Genomic DNA, 13,959 nt, shown 5'->3' on the forward strand with positions numbered 1-13,959 from the left:
AGGTCAAAAGATCATGATCTAGATGGGAAGGAAACATGATAAAGCTCATTTTGTTCTTTTATAAAATTAGAACATAATTTTAAACCAGGAAGAACTAGTGATGAAGGAAAGAATTATCGGCTCACTTAGATGTACAATGAAAAAGGATGACTTCTCACAAACATATTCTGAAGAGGAAGAGATAGGAAGATGATCGTGTTTGGTCAGTCTGATAATCAGAATCCTGTAGACTCACATGATGAAGCTACATGTGGGTCAGGAAATGGAAGAGACTAGAAAATGCTAAGAATTGAAGAATGGGTGATGTTTATTAACTCCCGTAGAAACTCTAGGCAGTTACTTGGAAGATAGGAGACATTTGCATTGCCTGATTATTTGTATCTCCCTTTCCAAATGTGTGAAGTCAGGCTCTTTGGGAAAGGCCGAACCTATCAAGGAGGGGGGCAGGTGTACACTGCCATGACTGAGCATAACATGGCCCCCAATTTCAAAGTGGTGGGGCTCTGTCCTATTCCTCTCCATTCCACTCCAGGCTGCTCCAGGGCTTGCAACACCTCAACAGAGCACAAGATCGGGAGGTGGGAAAGAGGGGCACATCAGGCATTCTAAACCATTAATAGTCACCAACTCCAAAACTCTTCTCCCCCTATATTTAGCATGTGTCCTAAGTCCCTCCCATCGAAGTCTTGTGTGCCCAAAGCCTATCATGGCCACCACTGTCAATAGGCAATTATTGAAGTAAGAAGGTGATGACAAGGAATTGGAAGGTCCTGCAGGTAGAAGAACGGAGGGTGACTTGGCCAGGGGAAGGAGGGAGATTCGTATGGCCAAGGGAGGTTACCTGGGGGTCGTTGTCTCTTACTGCACAGAACTTGGCATCTTTGAACATCTCCTCAGGAACCTTTAACTCCCCCTCCTCTTTGCTTGTCGTAATCTTGCCCAATCCTCAGCCAAAGCTTCTGCCTTAATAAGGGTTGTGACTTCTCCCTGAGGCCCGGAGTCTCCCTCTTTCTTCTCCTCACCACCTAACAGTAGCCTAATCAGGTGAATGGGGACCACACTGCAGAACAAGCCATCTCTTCCATGAAATGGAGCCTTCCCCACCTCCTGCCACCACCCCCTCTCTGCCCCACACCTGAGACACATGTCCCCCTCTACCCCGCCCCACATTTGGCCCTGGTCCCTCCATCAGATACCCTAGGTTTTCTGCTCCATGCAGCTGAATATGGTACCTGTCATGAAGATAGTTTCAGAAGGTCGCTGTGCTGAGTGGAAGAAGGCAATTGGCCAGTGTCCCGTGCTGGAATGGCAGTGGACTCTCAGATAGACTTCTCCAGTCCCAAAAGTGAGGGGCCAATTCCTCCAAGCTCAGCTCCAGTTGTATCAGAGATCGCTCTCTTAGCTTGTCATATGAGAAAATGTCCTTATCTTGGATGACAAGATAGACTTCAACGGAAGGAGGAGGAGACTTTTGCACTGCCGGGTCTGTGTCCTAAAAAGCCAGAGTTGGACTGGATCTGGTGGGAAATATTTCTTTATTTCAGCCTTTATTTCCCATGCTCAGTTACCTCCAACTGCATTGCCATGTGAAGCAAAAGGGCCTCCAAAATGTCTGAAGCCTCCGGTAGAAAATAAATCTTTATGAGAACCGATCATTTCTCATCAATAATCGGTCCTCAGAATTCTATCAACAAATCTGGCAGCCATGGTCAGACTACGTTTCTGCTACTTAAACATCAAATAAGCAGGAACAGAATTAAAAGTGTCTTTTTTTTAATGTCACGTAAGATAATTTATCAATCTTTTTTTCTAAATGCAGCTATTGTAATAATATTGTTCTTTCAGTATGTAACCGGACTAGATGAAATCTACCGTTCGCTATTTGGAAATAAGATAGTAGGAGTGGAAGCCAAAGGGAGGGGGAGGAGGGGGGAACAATGGGCGAGGGGGGGTAACAAGGGGAAGGGATAAGAGGGGAAGTGTTGTGGGTAACTAATTTTTTTTTAGTTAGACCAAAGCGTTGGTACGAGAAATTTATTTGGAGTAATTACCTGCGTGCATATTTAATGTGAAGAAACAAACAATTATGTATAAGAGACTTCCGCCTCTTACTTATTATTTGCTTCTGTATAAGAGACTTCCGCCTCTTACTTACTATTTTTTAAAAATGCAATAAAATATCATTAAATCTTGAAAAAAGTTGGAGAGTAGGGTGGTCAGCTTCAGGTGGGGAAGTTTGTGGAGATTTGGAATGACGACTGCAGAGGGTGGGATTTGGGGTGGCGAGGCAGCCCAGCAGAGCATCTTGCAACAGAGCAGGGTCAGAGCAAGGGAGAACGACGCCTGGGGCGTGAGCGTGTCCTGCATCCCTGTTGGGGCGCTGCCCGTCCCAGCCACACCCCAGAACGCCCGCTATGCCCCCAGAATGTCCTGGCTACACCCCCTCTGAGTTGTGCTCCCAAGGCGTCATGCACCACCCCGCTCCCTTGGCGCTACATCACTGCCGTAGAGTTCACTGTCCAAAGCAGCCATTTTGTCCAGGAGAACTCATCTCTGCAGCTGGGAGATCAGTTGTCATGGCAGCATTGTGATGGCTTTTGTTTTTGATACTGGCCAAAGCCTAGATAAAAAATAAGGAAAACTTTGGGTTTTCGTCAGCCTGCTTTAAACCATGTTTTCTCCTTTTCAGTTTCGCTTCACCCCAATAACAACTGGAGCCATGATTCTTCCTCTTTCGGCATTGTTTCTCATGTTTATTTCCCTCGTAGTTACATACAAGATAATGAATAAGTGATATACATCATAACTTTAAATTGCAATATATGTACTCAATACAAGCAAATCTGCAGAGCTGTTTTTAAAAGCAAAGCCTTTGGCAATAAATTTGAACATAGAGAAAAAGAAAGTCTGTACTGGATCATTTCTTCATCCATAATTCACAGTTTAAGCAAAATAAAGTGGGAAAGTGGATCATTTCAGATTTCAAATTAGGACAGTTTATCAATGAGCCCTCATACATACAAAAAATTTCTCAATTAAGAAGAAAAAGAGTTTGGATTTATATCCCCCCTTTCTCTTATGTAGGAGACTCAAAGGGGCTTACAATCTCCTTGCCCTTCCCCCCTCACAACATAAGAACATAAGAACATAAGAACAAGCCAGCTGGATCAGACCAAAGTCCATCTAGTCCAGCTCTCTGCTACTCGCAGTGGCCCACCAGGTGCCTTTGGGAGCTCACATGTAGGATGTGAATGCAATGGCCTTCTGCGGCTGTTGCTCCCGATCACCTGGTCTGTTAAGGCATTTGCAATCTCAGATCAAGGAGGATCAAGATTGGTAGCCATAAATCGACTTCTCCTCCATACATCTGTCCAAGCCCCTTTTAAAGCAAACAAACACCCTGTGAGGTGGGTGGGGCTGAGAGAGCTCCGCAAAGCTGTGACTAGCCCAAGGTCACCCAGCTGGCGTGCATGTGCATAGGAGTATAATTCTGTTTATATGGAAAATGAACATATTGTGGAGAAAAAGGAGTCACCCTGCCACCAGTTGTCAGTTTGCACTTGGACAAAGAAGATGAATAAGAGTTTATATTTATACCTTGATTTTCTCAACCATAAGGAGTCTCAAAATGGCTTACAAACTCCTTCCCTGTGAGGTAGGTGGGGCTGAGAGAGATTTGTGAGAACTGTGACTATGCAAGGTCACCCAGCAGGCTTCACATGGAGGAGTGGGGAAACAAATCCTGTTCACCAGTGAAGAGTCTGCTGCTGATGTACAGGAGTGGGGAGTCAAACCCAATTGTCCAGATTGGGGTCTACCTGCACTTAACTGCTACATCACACTGGCTCTCATAGCCATGTGAGCCACTCAAGGCAGGAGTATGAAGTAAGATCTGTCCCCTTTCCAAGACTTTTTATTATCTGCCTTTTGATACTTATCAAAATCATCACCCTTTCCCCCCTCCCCAAATTCTGACCTATTCCAGACTTTTACCCTCACCTCTTTCTAAATCCTAGGACTGTGAATTCACTGTGTGCTATGATAATTTGTGTCCTTGTATGTTTATTATTTTACCTCTTCTAATAATATTGTTAAATGTTTAGTCTGGATTCCTGTGGATTGATTGCAAAAACCCTCCTTTGAAAACTCTGGTGGAAAAAATCTTATAATGGTTGCCCACTTCTCATATAGCAATGCGTGTCCCTGCTAATTCCTCCACTCTAAAAGGGGCAGACCCCAGCATTTTGAGCAACACAATGACCTGTATTTGCCTACTCGTCTGTTCGTCAGTGAGAAGAAATAGAGCAATGGTGGATAAAGCTCAGGCACACCTGGTGTTCGGAGGGATTGACTAGTGTTATTTTTACATTGATATATATATCAATGATATATATTGAGAAATGATATATATTGAGAAATGAAAAGGTAAAGAAGATCTAAAGATATACAGGAGGGGGAAATCATAGGTAACAAAAATGATCCAGCAGGACAAGAAGCGGAAAGGGGTTGGCAACACTGAGGGGGGCAAGGGGGAAGGCAGGCAGAGCAGCGCGTGGCAGTGGGAGGGGTGAGGCTTGATAGGCTGGCTGTGGGCAGAGGGAAGGGGTCTGGAGCAAAGCTGTGCTCACTGGCAAATCTGTCCCTCTCTGGCGGCAAAAAAAATTGTAATCATGCTACAAGTGATCTTGCTTGCTGCAGAGAGATTGGAAAGGAAAAGTGTGGCTTGAAGAATTACATCCATACAAGAAATCTTGCTGTAACAGACATTTGGACCCATTGCATTGAAGACATCTTGTGCATTATGGGCCAAGATAAGAGGTGGCTGGCCTTTTCCGGCCTCTGTTCAGTGACACGGGATTTCAGGATTTCATGAGGTTCTTCAATATTAACCACAGCCTCACTGGCTTCCAAGATCTGATATGAATACTCTGTGTGTGTGTGTGCGCGCGCGCACATGCATGTATATCCTCATACACAAATTAGACCTGGGTTTCAGCTTCTTTCCCTCTGCAGTTTTCCTCATCCTTGAATATCCTCTGGAGGGCAACTTTCATCGAGAGCCTAGATCTGCTCTTCTTGTCTCTTCCCACTAAGAAATAGATTAAGGGGTTAACACTGCAGTTTAGAATTGTACATGCAAAAACAACCATCACCGGAATTACAATCTGATGTGCCTTGGATGAAACAGTAGGAATCACTGTGGAACTTAGTTCTGAATAACCAAGGTCTGCACTAAACATTAATTCCCCATCAAGGTCATCCAAAACGTAATAGTATGCGAGGGAAGAAAAATAATTCACAGGGAAACCAAAGATGAGAAAGAAGAAAAGCGCAAGGAAAATGGTCACTAAAAGTTTTCCCCTCTTGTGTTGCTGGGATTTAAGGCAGATTGTGACAAACAAAATGACAGCAGAGAGAGCCATGAGTGGGGTACAAATGACAACATTCACAATAAATAGGAGCCATGTAAATTGCTTTACAAATATGAGAAGGATGTCTAATCCACTAAGTAGAAAGGAGAGGACCCACATGAAGACACACACCGTTCTGGACAGGTGTGGTCGCCGGTGGCATCGATGCCAAACTGGGAAGAGGACCGCCACGCACCTGTCAGCACTGATGGCCGTCAGGAGAAACTGGTCAGTGTTATAAAATAATGAGACCACATAAGCAAATATGTAATATTTCAGAGGAGAAACAGCATCATGATAAAGGACTGCAATGATAAACTCATATACCACATATATACATTCCAAAATGCTGAGTATGAGGACCCCAATATCAGCAATTGCCAAGTTCAGGATGTAGGTTGTGAAAGGAGTCCTCTTCATGCGGAAGCCAAGAAGCCAGACGACGGTCCCATTCCCCACAATTCCAAGAATGCAAGTTAGAAATAGGAGGATAGAGAAAACAATGAAAATTGGCATAAAAGGTTCTTGGCTCTTTTGTGAGTAGCCCGTTGAGATATTAAAGTTATATTCAGTAATATTCATAACGTTTTGAGTCTTCATCCTCATAGAAATCAAATTTCAGTCTTTGAATTAACCACCACGGCTGCCAGGTCCGAAATTTTGTATTTTCTCATCTATCTGCTTTTTCTTGGATAAAACAGACATATGCCAATTCAGTTCATGCTGCAGGACTGAACATGGGACATTTCTAAACTTGTATCACCTGAGCCATGCATGAAACCCACACGACAGTCTGTTAATACGGATGTACCTTACTTAATATAAAACGACTACAGCTGTTTCATTATCAAGGTTTCCCATAAGGTGGATGAGCAGTGTTGCCTTTGAGACCCCTGAAAGAAAAAGAAAAGGCAAACTCATTCAAACTAGGCAACAATACCACACCAAAGTGTAAAGAACAACAGCAGCATGCAGTCTGCTATTGCATATTTTCAATGCCAGATGAAATATATGCATAATAATAATAAGAAGAGTTTGGATTTATATCCCCCCTTTCTCTCCTGTAGGAGACTCAAAGGGGCTGACAATCTCCTTGCCCTTCCCCCCTCACAACAAACACCCTGTGAGGCGGGTGGGTCTGAGAGAGCTCAGAAGAACTGTGACTAGCCCAAGGTCACCCAGCCGGCATGTGTGGGAGTGGACAGGCTAATCTGAATTCCCCAGATAAGCCTCCACAGCTCAGGCGGCAGAGCTGGGAATCAAACCCAGTTCCTGCAGATTAGATACACGAGCTCTTAACCTCCTACTCCAAACAAGCGCATAAAGGAATGGTTGTTTTCCCAGGACATTTTTAGCTAAGAGTCATTGCAAGGTAGACTGAGCAGAAACATATTTTTTTCTTAGTCAGTCCCTCTACGTCACCCATAATTATTGTTTCAGATCACATGCCATTCTTTTCTTCTTCATTTTCAGGAAACATTATCATACTTTTTTTTAATAAACAAATCCCTTTCTACCAAAGGTTAGCCATTTACCAACATGATATGAATAACTGAGGTGTGACCATAACTTTGGACCCCCTGAACCAAACTTCACCAAAACTGGGATGGTATCATCAGGAGAGTCTCCTGAAGATACCCTGAAATGTTGATACAGTTAGCATAACAATTGCACCCCTGACAGCAGGCACGCTCCAAATTTCCCCAGATTCTCCTTTTAAATCCACTCCTTTGGTATGGCCTCTAAGGCATAGGTTTGCATTTCAAGTTGCTTGAAAACGGATCTTTTAAAACTTGGATTTTTGCTACCAAAGGGAGAATCTGAGGTCCCCAGTTTAAACATTGAAAGTGATGCTGTTTCGGGGTGGGGGATAATCTCCAATTTAGAGTCCACTGCTCTCAACCACTACACCAGGACAAGGAGACAGAACGTGTTGTGACGATAAAGAATCTATCGATTCAATTTACTTGATGGAGAAGCAAAATTGAAAAAAACAAATAAGAGAAATTCCAAACCCTCCTTGTAGTAAAGGTTGCCTTTCTAGAAACCATGGACGAGAAGTGTGTGTGGGGTGAGATGCCAAGAAGAATTCACTAAGCATGCATTTCATGCAGAGGATAACCTACTTTCTTCTGATCCAAAGTTTTCCCAATTGAAGACAAGGAGCTTACGGTTCTTCTTCAGAACTTCAGGGTCACCGATGTCAGATGTCTTCTTGGGATTGCAGTGAATTTGTCCAGCTAGCATGGAGTGTCAAATGCAGTGCAGAAAATGCCCGAGAAGTAGTTTATATAGACCAGCAAGGGTGGGGCACGGGCCATATATGAGGAGGTCACTTCCTACCAGTCCATTAGCCAGATAGGCCATTAGCCATGGGTAAAGCTCCATTACTCTCCCCAGCTGCTTTTGCAGACTCCAAAGTGTGGAAGAAATTGTTTTGAAAAGATGGAGTCTCAAGAGCAACTCGCTCTGCATATTCCGGAAAACTTGTGGGGCCTCTAAGGCATAGGTTTGCATTCCAAGTTGCTTGAAAATGGATCTTGGATTTTTGCTACCAAAGGGAAATTATTTCACAGCATCCCTTTTATCGCATATCATCTTTAATCTTACATAATGTCAAAAAAACCTTTCCCCGGTGCTCATCCACTTAGCCTCCGGTTGGTGGAGCAGGCATTTTGTACTCTTTCTGATCATAACCATAATAAGACAATAACTAAGAAGATCCTATATAATGGATCTTCAATTATTGTGTAGTAGCATCAGTTATGGGAAACTATCAAGGATCTCAAAACAGATTAACTTGTAAGGATGGGTTGCTGGACACCAAGATCCACATAATTCATAATGTAATATTCCCCATGGCAAACCAGCATGGTTGGATCTGGGAAACCCAAGTTTGAATCTGCACTCTGCCGTGGAAGCTTTCTGGGTGACTTTGGGCCAGTCACACACTGGCAGCCTTGATCCCAGCAAGTATTTGGATGGGAGATTTCCATGGAATACTAGGGGTGTGACGGAGGGCTGGCAATTGCAACCCCCTCTGAATGTCTCTCTCCTTGAACACCTCTCTTGATTTAACCTGGGAGCTTCTTTCTGACTCCACACTTGTGCTGCTGTGGTGGGGGGGCAGATTAAAAAACCCCTTGGGATTATGCAGAAACAGAGGCCCTTTCCGCACTGCGGAAAGGGCGCCCCTGCACCAGCAGGAATTCTGCCGGTGGAGGGGTGGGGGCCATTCGCACGGGAGCGTGCGAGCGGCCCCCGCAGAGGCCGGCGCGGGAGAGGCGGCTCCACATGGAGCCGCCTCTTCCCCGTCCCCCCCCCCACTCACCTCGTCGCCTTCGTCGCTCTGCTGGACTCCTAAGACCCGCCCATGCTGCCCTCCGACCCCAGGGGTCGGAGGACAGCGAGGGAAGGTCCCAGCAGTCCAGTAGAGCAACGAAGGCGACGAGGTGAGTGGGAGAGGGATGGGAAAAACAGCGGGAACGTGCGGAATGGCAAAATCCACTTGCAAACAGTTGTGAAAGTGGTTTGAAAATGCATTATTTTGCATGTGCAGAGGCCGGCGCAGGAGAGGCGGTTCCACATGGAGCCTCTTCCCCTTCCCTCTCCCACATATCTCGTCGCTGTCGTCGCCCTGCTGGCCTCCTAAGCCCCGCCCACGCTGCCCTCCGACCTCCAGGGGTCGGAGGACAGCGAGGGAGGGTCTTAGGAGGACAGCAGGGCGACGACGGCGACGAGGTAAGTGGGAGAGGGACGGGGAAACAGCGTGTTCCCGGCGGTGCTGTTCGCACCGCGCCGCCGGGAACACGCTGTTTACTCAAAAACTACCCTTTAAACGGGTGTTTTTGAGGGCGGCCTGACGCCACCCTGAGGGAGGGGAAGGGGAGCCAGGTCGGCGCTGCTGTGTTTCAGCAGCGCCGCCTGTGCGAACGGCGGCCTGGGGACGGCGTTTTTGCCGTCCCCAGGCTGCCGTTTTTGGCCCGTGCGGAAAGGGCCTATGTTTCATGTCATACAATACCCTGAGCCCATTTGGAGATGGGCATCTCATAAATCAAATGAGTAAAGGAATAAAATAAATAATAAACAGTTCTACTACTGGGAACCAACGTGGTTACCCCCATGGAACTCAATATGGGTCTGCAAAGGACTAACTTGAGAACCAACAGCTTTCTTTCTATTTTTTTGTGAAACTACATGACAAGAGAATAGACAGCCAGATGTCTTATGCAGCTTTTTATTTGCATTGGAGAAAATGGCATCAACAAGCAATTAGACAGGAAATTCTTAACAAACAGCAGATGTTCAAGGAATATGCAGTCCAGCATTTTATTAGTATTTTCTGGTTACTTGTTGTATATATTACAAAAGGAGTAAGAAGTGTGTAGCATATGAACCTTTCAGAAAATGATTAAATGTGCAATTCCACACTTGCTTTCTTGGGAGAAAGCTCCACTGAACTTCACCAGCAAACACACATAGGATGTTTGCTGCTTAAATCAGGAAGGTAAAATCCTGCTTGACCAACATGCGGAAAATTTGCCCTGTAGATACCAAGTCTATCTCTCTAATTTTCCTCAGGACTACAGCTGCCCAGTTGTATACTCAGCAAACTATACTTCCCAGGGTCCCAATGTGCAATGTATCCCACGAAGAAAAGGACTGAAATCTGGTTCCGATCAAGCTGATGTTTCCAGGGGTGTTGATGAATGAATTGAACTAGAAGTGTGTGACTTGGGGCCTTTCCCCACTCACCGTTTGCTGCGTGCTACTCTTGCCAAATGGCCTTGAGGTCAACTACACTCCCACTACAGGAAGTAGCATAGCCGCTGACTCTGCAACTCTCAGCCCCCCCCCTCAGCGTCATTTCTAGTGCTGCTGAAAAGTAAACCTTTGATCTTTGATAAGGACAGTGGGGGGCAGTGGGGAACCCACAATCAGCATGAAAAGATCCATGCGGATGAAACCGACATCATTTTTTTAAAAGTGGGAAGCTTGGCTTTGGTTGTGCTGAATTGCAGAAGAACAACTGCCAAAAGAAGGAAATATTATAAGAATTCCTTCTTGTTTCTTTTATTTTGCCTTGGTGAGAGGATCCAAATCTGGATCCTAGGTGTTTATGGTAAGGATGAAAGAGGATAATGTTGTGTTCAGGCCTTCTTCTAGGTTGCAAGATGTTATGCAATGACATCAGGGAACTGTCTGGAGACAGAGAGTTCATTTAAAATCTTTGGTATAGAATATGTCATACTCCTACAGCTTTTCCTCATATGGTCTAGAAATACAATGGAATCTTCCTGTGACAAAGCTTTTGGCTCTTGGAATGGCACCATATCTGGAGTTCAACTGGGGTTCCTCTCAGTACAGCCTTCTTCTTCCTTGAAAACATTCTGGAGGATCATCTTCATGTGCTCCTTACGTCTAGACTTCCTTTGTCTCCCAACCAGAGTATAGATAGCTGGGTTTACACTGCTATTTAGACAGGCTAATAGCATTGCACTGTAAAATATGTATATTGACCAATAATTGAAATAGAAAAAATTGAGGATGAAAATGATATTTAATGGAAAAGCAAAGAAAAGGAAGAAGACAAGAGTGAGCAAGATGACAGTCAAAAGCTTCCTCCTCTGATGCTGCCGAGCTTTTACATGGAGTTTAATGAACAGGGCCACCGTGGCAACAGTCATGATTGGAAGGCAAAGCAGCCCATTCACAAAAAATTGGGCATATCCTTCAATCCCAGTTTGTCCAGCTAAAATGAGAGTGCAGGTAACTGCAGTTAGCAGGACGGAGAGGACCCATATGAGTGCACAAACAACACTGGACAAACATGTTGGCTGGTGGCATTTATACCAAAGCGGGAAGAAGACAGCCACAGACCTGTCAATGCTGATAGCAGTCAGTAGAAACTGACTAGCGCTGTACATTAATAAGAGTAGGAAGAAGGACAATTGGACAGTGATGTGAAGAACAACATCAAAGGGGAAAAAGCGATAAACAGCATGAATTGTAGAAGATAGAAGGACCCCAAGATCAGCAATGGCCAAGTTCAGGATGTAGATGATAAAATAATTCCTCTTAATGCGGAAGCCAAGAAGCCAGATGACAACTCCATTCCCCACGGCTCCCAAAAGGCAGATGACCAATATCAAGATACAAAGAACTTTCTTATTATTCTGGCTTTCATAATCAAAGATATTATCATATTCAATGCTGTCATTTGGTAAAGAAATGTTATCAAGGTCGTTATAATATTCCAGGGCAGTATCCATAATGGAAAGGATCGTCAGGCTGATATTGGTTATGATGGTCAATTTCTATTTTCGGGATTTTTGTCTTGACTCCTCGCCTTTACACTTCTGTCAGGAGAAAGAACAATGCATGATGACATTCTTTTTTTATTATCTCTATTTTATCTCTCCCTATTAAGAAAGGAATGGTCCTAAATACCATACCTCTGGATATGCTTTTTGAGTTTTGTTTCACCACCTGTTAAAGTGTGAAGTGGGGGGGGGGAACACATTGTTATCTAACTGCACATGGTGTATGCTTTTTATTATTGTTTTAGTATTGAAACCTAATAAAATATATATTTTTAAAAATGAAATTCTTGTTTTGGAACTTCATGGCTAAAGGTTTCAGTCCAGGGTTGCTGAAGTTTTTAAAACATAATTCTTATATGTTTTGTACATAATTCCTTTTCTTAGTTTGAGGGCTTAGAAAGAGGTTGAATACTTTTCTGATTCATGCATGAAATAAAATCATTCTGCATATCACAGAAATCTCACACTTTAGCTTTATGCACCCATTAATTTGACTATTCTACGATAGGTCAATTTTTTTTTGCCAAGCCTATTTGCCAAAGTGAATACCAAGAATGTAATGTTTAAAATTTCATGGTTTTCTAACATCGTAAAATTCTCTGTGGGCTGCAATCAACATAACCACTATTAATCCCTTGAATGCTGTTTTTCTGTTTTGTTCTCCCCATATTGTTAACTGAGGCTGATTCCGCATGGGCCAAAAACAGCAGTGTGAAAACGGTGTGAAAATGGTGTAAAAGGCTTTAAAACGGTGTAAAAGGGTTTTATGCTGTTTTCACACCGTTTTCACACCGCTGTTTTTGGCCCATGCGGAATCAGCCTGAGCCAATGCATAATATGTGCCATTTCAATAAATAGTTTCCACAAACTGTGACGCTACATGACCATCATTGGCTCATATATGCCTTAATGGTACAAAATGATAAATATAGTCTGTGCAAGAACTTGGCTATTACTGACCTATGAGTAAAGGTCACATCGTAACATTTACTAAACCAGCGATGGCGAACCTATGGCACGGGTGCCAGAGGTGGCACTCAGAGCCCTCTCTGTGGGCACACACAGAGTTCATCATGTGGGGGGGAAATCACCCCCCCCCCCACATCTAGGTTGGCCTGTGCCACTGGGCTCGATTATTAGAATTCAACCTAAGACCTAGTTTTGGGTAAGCAGTATAGGTAACCCTGTTAAGCGCTGTTAAACCCCACTGATTTTCATGCAAAGAACTAAAGTGTGATCCTTTCCCTGGGAGTAAGCTCAGTTGCTGGCAATGTGGCTTGCTTCTGAGCAAACCCTCCTAGGGTTGTGATTCACCAGTTTGAAGAGTTGCATGGTTGCTTCAAAACAAAGCCAACAACTACCACCAAGCCTACTCCCGAGTAACGCACACCTCAGAGCCCACCATTTTTTCTTAACTAAACCCTCAGTATTCAGGTTAAATTGCCTTGTTGGCACTTCGCGATAAATATGTGGGGTTTGGGTTGCAGTTTGGGCACTCGGTCTCAAAAAGGTTCGCCATCACTGTACTAAATAGATGAGGGCTCATTCCGCACATGCAGAATAATGCACTTTCAAACTGCTTTCAGTGCTCTTTGAAGCTGTGCGGAATGGCAAAATCCACTTGCAAATAGTTGTGAAAGTGGTTTGAAAACGCATTCATTTGCGTGTGCGGAAGGGGCCTATGTTTTTGGGATGGTTTGCCAATGCCTTCCCCAATCTTCTACACTTTATTCCCAACAAGCTGGGTACTCATTTTTCTGACCTTGGAAGGGTGGAAGGCTAGGTCAACCTTGAGCCAGCTACCTGAAACTGACTTCTGTCGGGATCAAACTGAGGTCATGAGCAGACATCTGCAGAAGGATATGATTGAAGTCTATAAAATTAGGCACGGGATACAAAATGTCGACAGAGATACATTTCTCTCTCTTTCTCACAATACTAGAACCAGGGGGTATACACTGAAAATGCTGGGGGGAAGAATTAGGACTAAACAAAGGAAACATTTCTTCACGCAGCATGTAATCGGTGTTTAGAATATGCTGCTGCAGGAGGCTTGGGCAGATTTATGGAGGAGAAGTCAATCTATGGCTACCAATCTTGATCCTCCTTGACCTGAGGTTGCAAATGCCTTAGCAGACCAGGTGCTCAGGAGCAGCAGCAGCAGCAGGCCGTTGCTTTCACATCCTGCATGTGAGCTCCCAAAGGCACCTGGTGGGCCACTGCGA

General features: G+C 44.3%; 2 protein-coding genes across 2 annotated transcripts; both read right to left on the reverse strand.

Moving 5' to 3' along the window:
* Positions 1-4,979: 4,979 nt before the first annotated feature.
* On the reverse strand, positions 4,980-6,011 carry LOC125439460 (mas-related G-protein coupled receptor member H-like). The gene is made up of 2 exons (XM_048508562.1): positions 5,264-6,011; positions 4,980-5,146 (listed from the first exon to the last, which is right to left on the reverse strand). Exons 1-2 carry the CDS (start codon positions 6,009-6,011, stop codon positions 4,980-4,982), a joined length of 915 nt encoding a protein of 304 aa, XP_048364519.1.
* A 4,742-nt stretch (positions 6,012-10,753) lies between these two features.
* On the reverse strand, positions 10,754-11,683 carry LOC125439461 (proto-oncogene Mas-like). The gene has a single exon (XM_048508563.1). It carries the CDS (start codon positions 11,681-11,683, stop codon positions 10,754-10,756), a length of 930 nt encoding a protein of 309 aa, XP_048364520.1.
* Positions 11,684-13,959: the final 2,276 nt, after the last annotated feature.

The sequence above is a fragment of the Sphaerodactylus townsendi genome, linkage group LG09, assembly GCF_021028975.2.
Source record: "Sphaerodactylus townsendi isolate TG3544 linkage group LG09, MPM_Stown_v2.3, whole genome shotgun sequence".
Lineage (NCBI taxonomy): Eukaryota > Metazoa > Chordata > Lepidosauria > Squamata > Sphaerodactylidae > Sphaerodactylus > Sphaerodactylus townsendi.

What these genes read in the sequence shown, in the direction of transcription:
- LOC125439461 (XM_048508563.1), bottom strand. Translation starts at nt 11,683, where the DNA reads ATGGATACTGCCCTGGAATATTATAACGACCTTGATAACATTTCTTTA.
- LOC125439460 (XM_048508562.1), bottom strand. Translation starts at nt 6,011, where the DNA reads ATGAAGACTCAAAACGTTATGAATATTACTGAATATAACTTTAATATC. An exon ending in CCTCGCATACTATTACGTTT is followed by an intron (nt 5,147 to 5,263) that starts TGGATGACCTTG and finishes TTCCGGTGATGG; the next exon opens with TTGTTTTTGCATGTACAATT.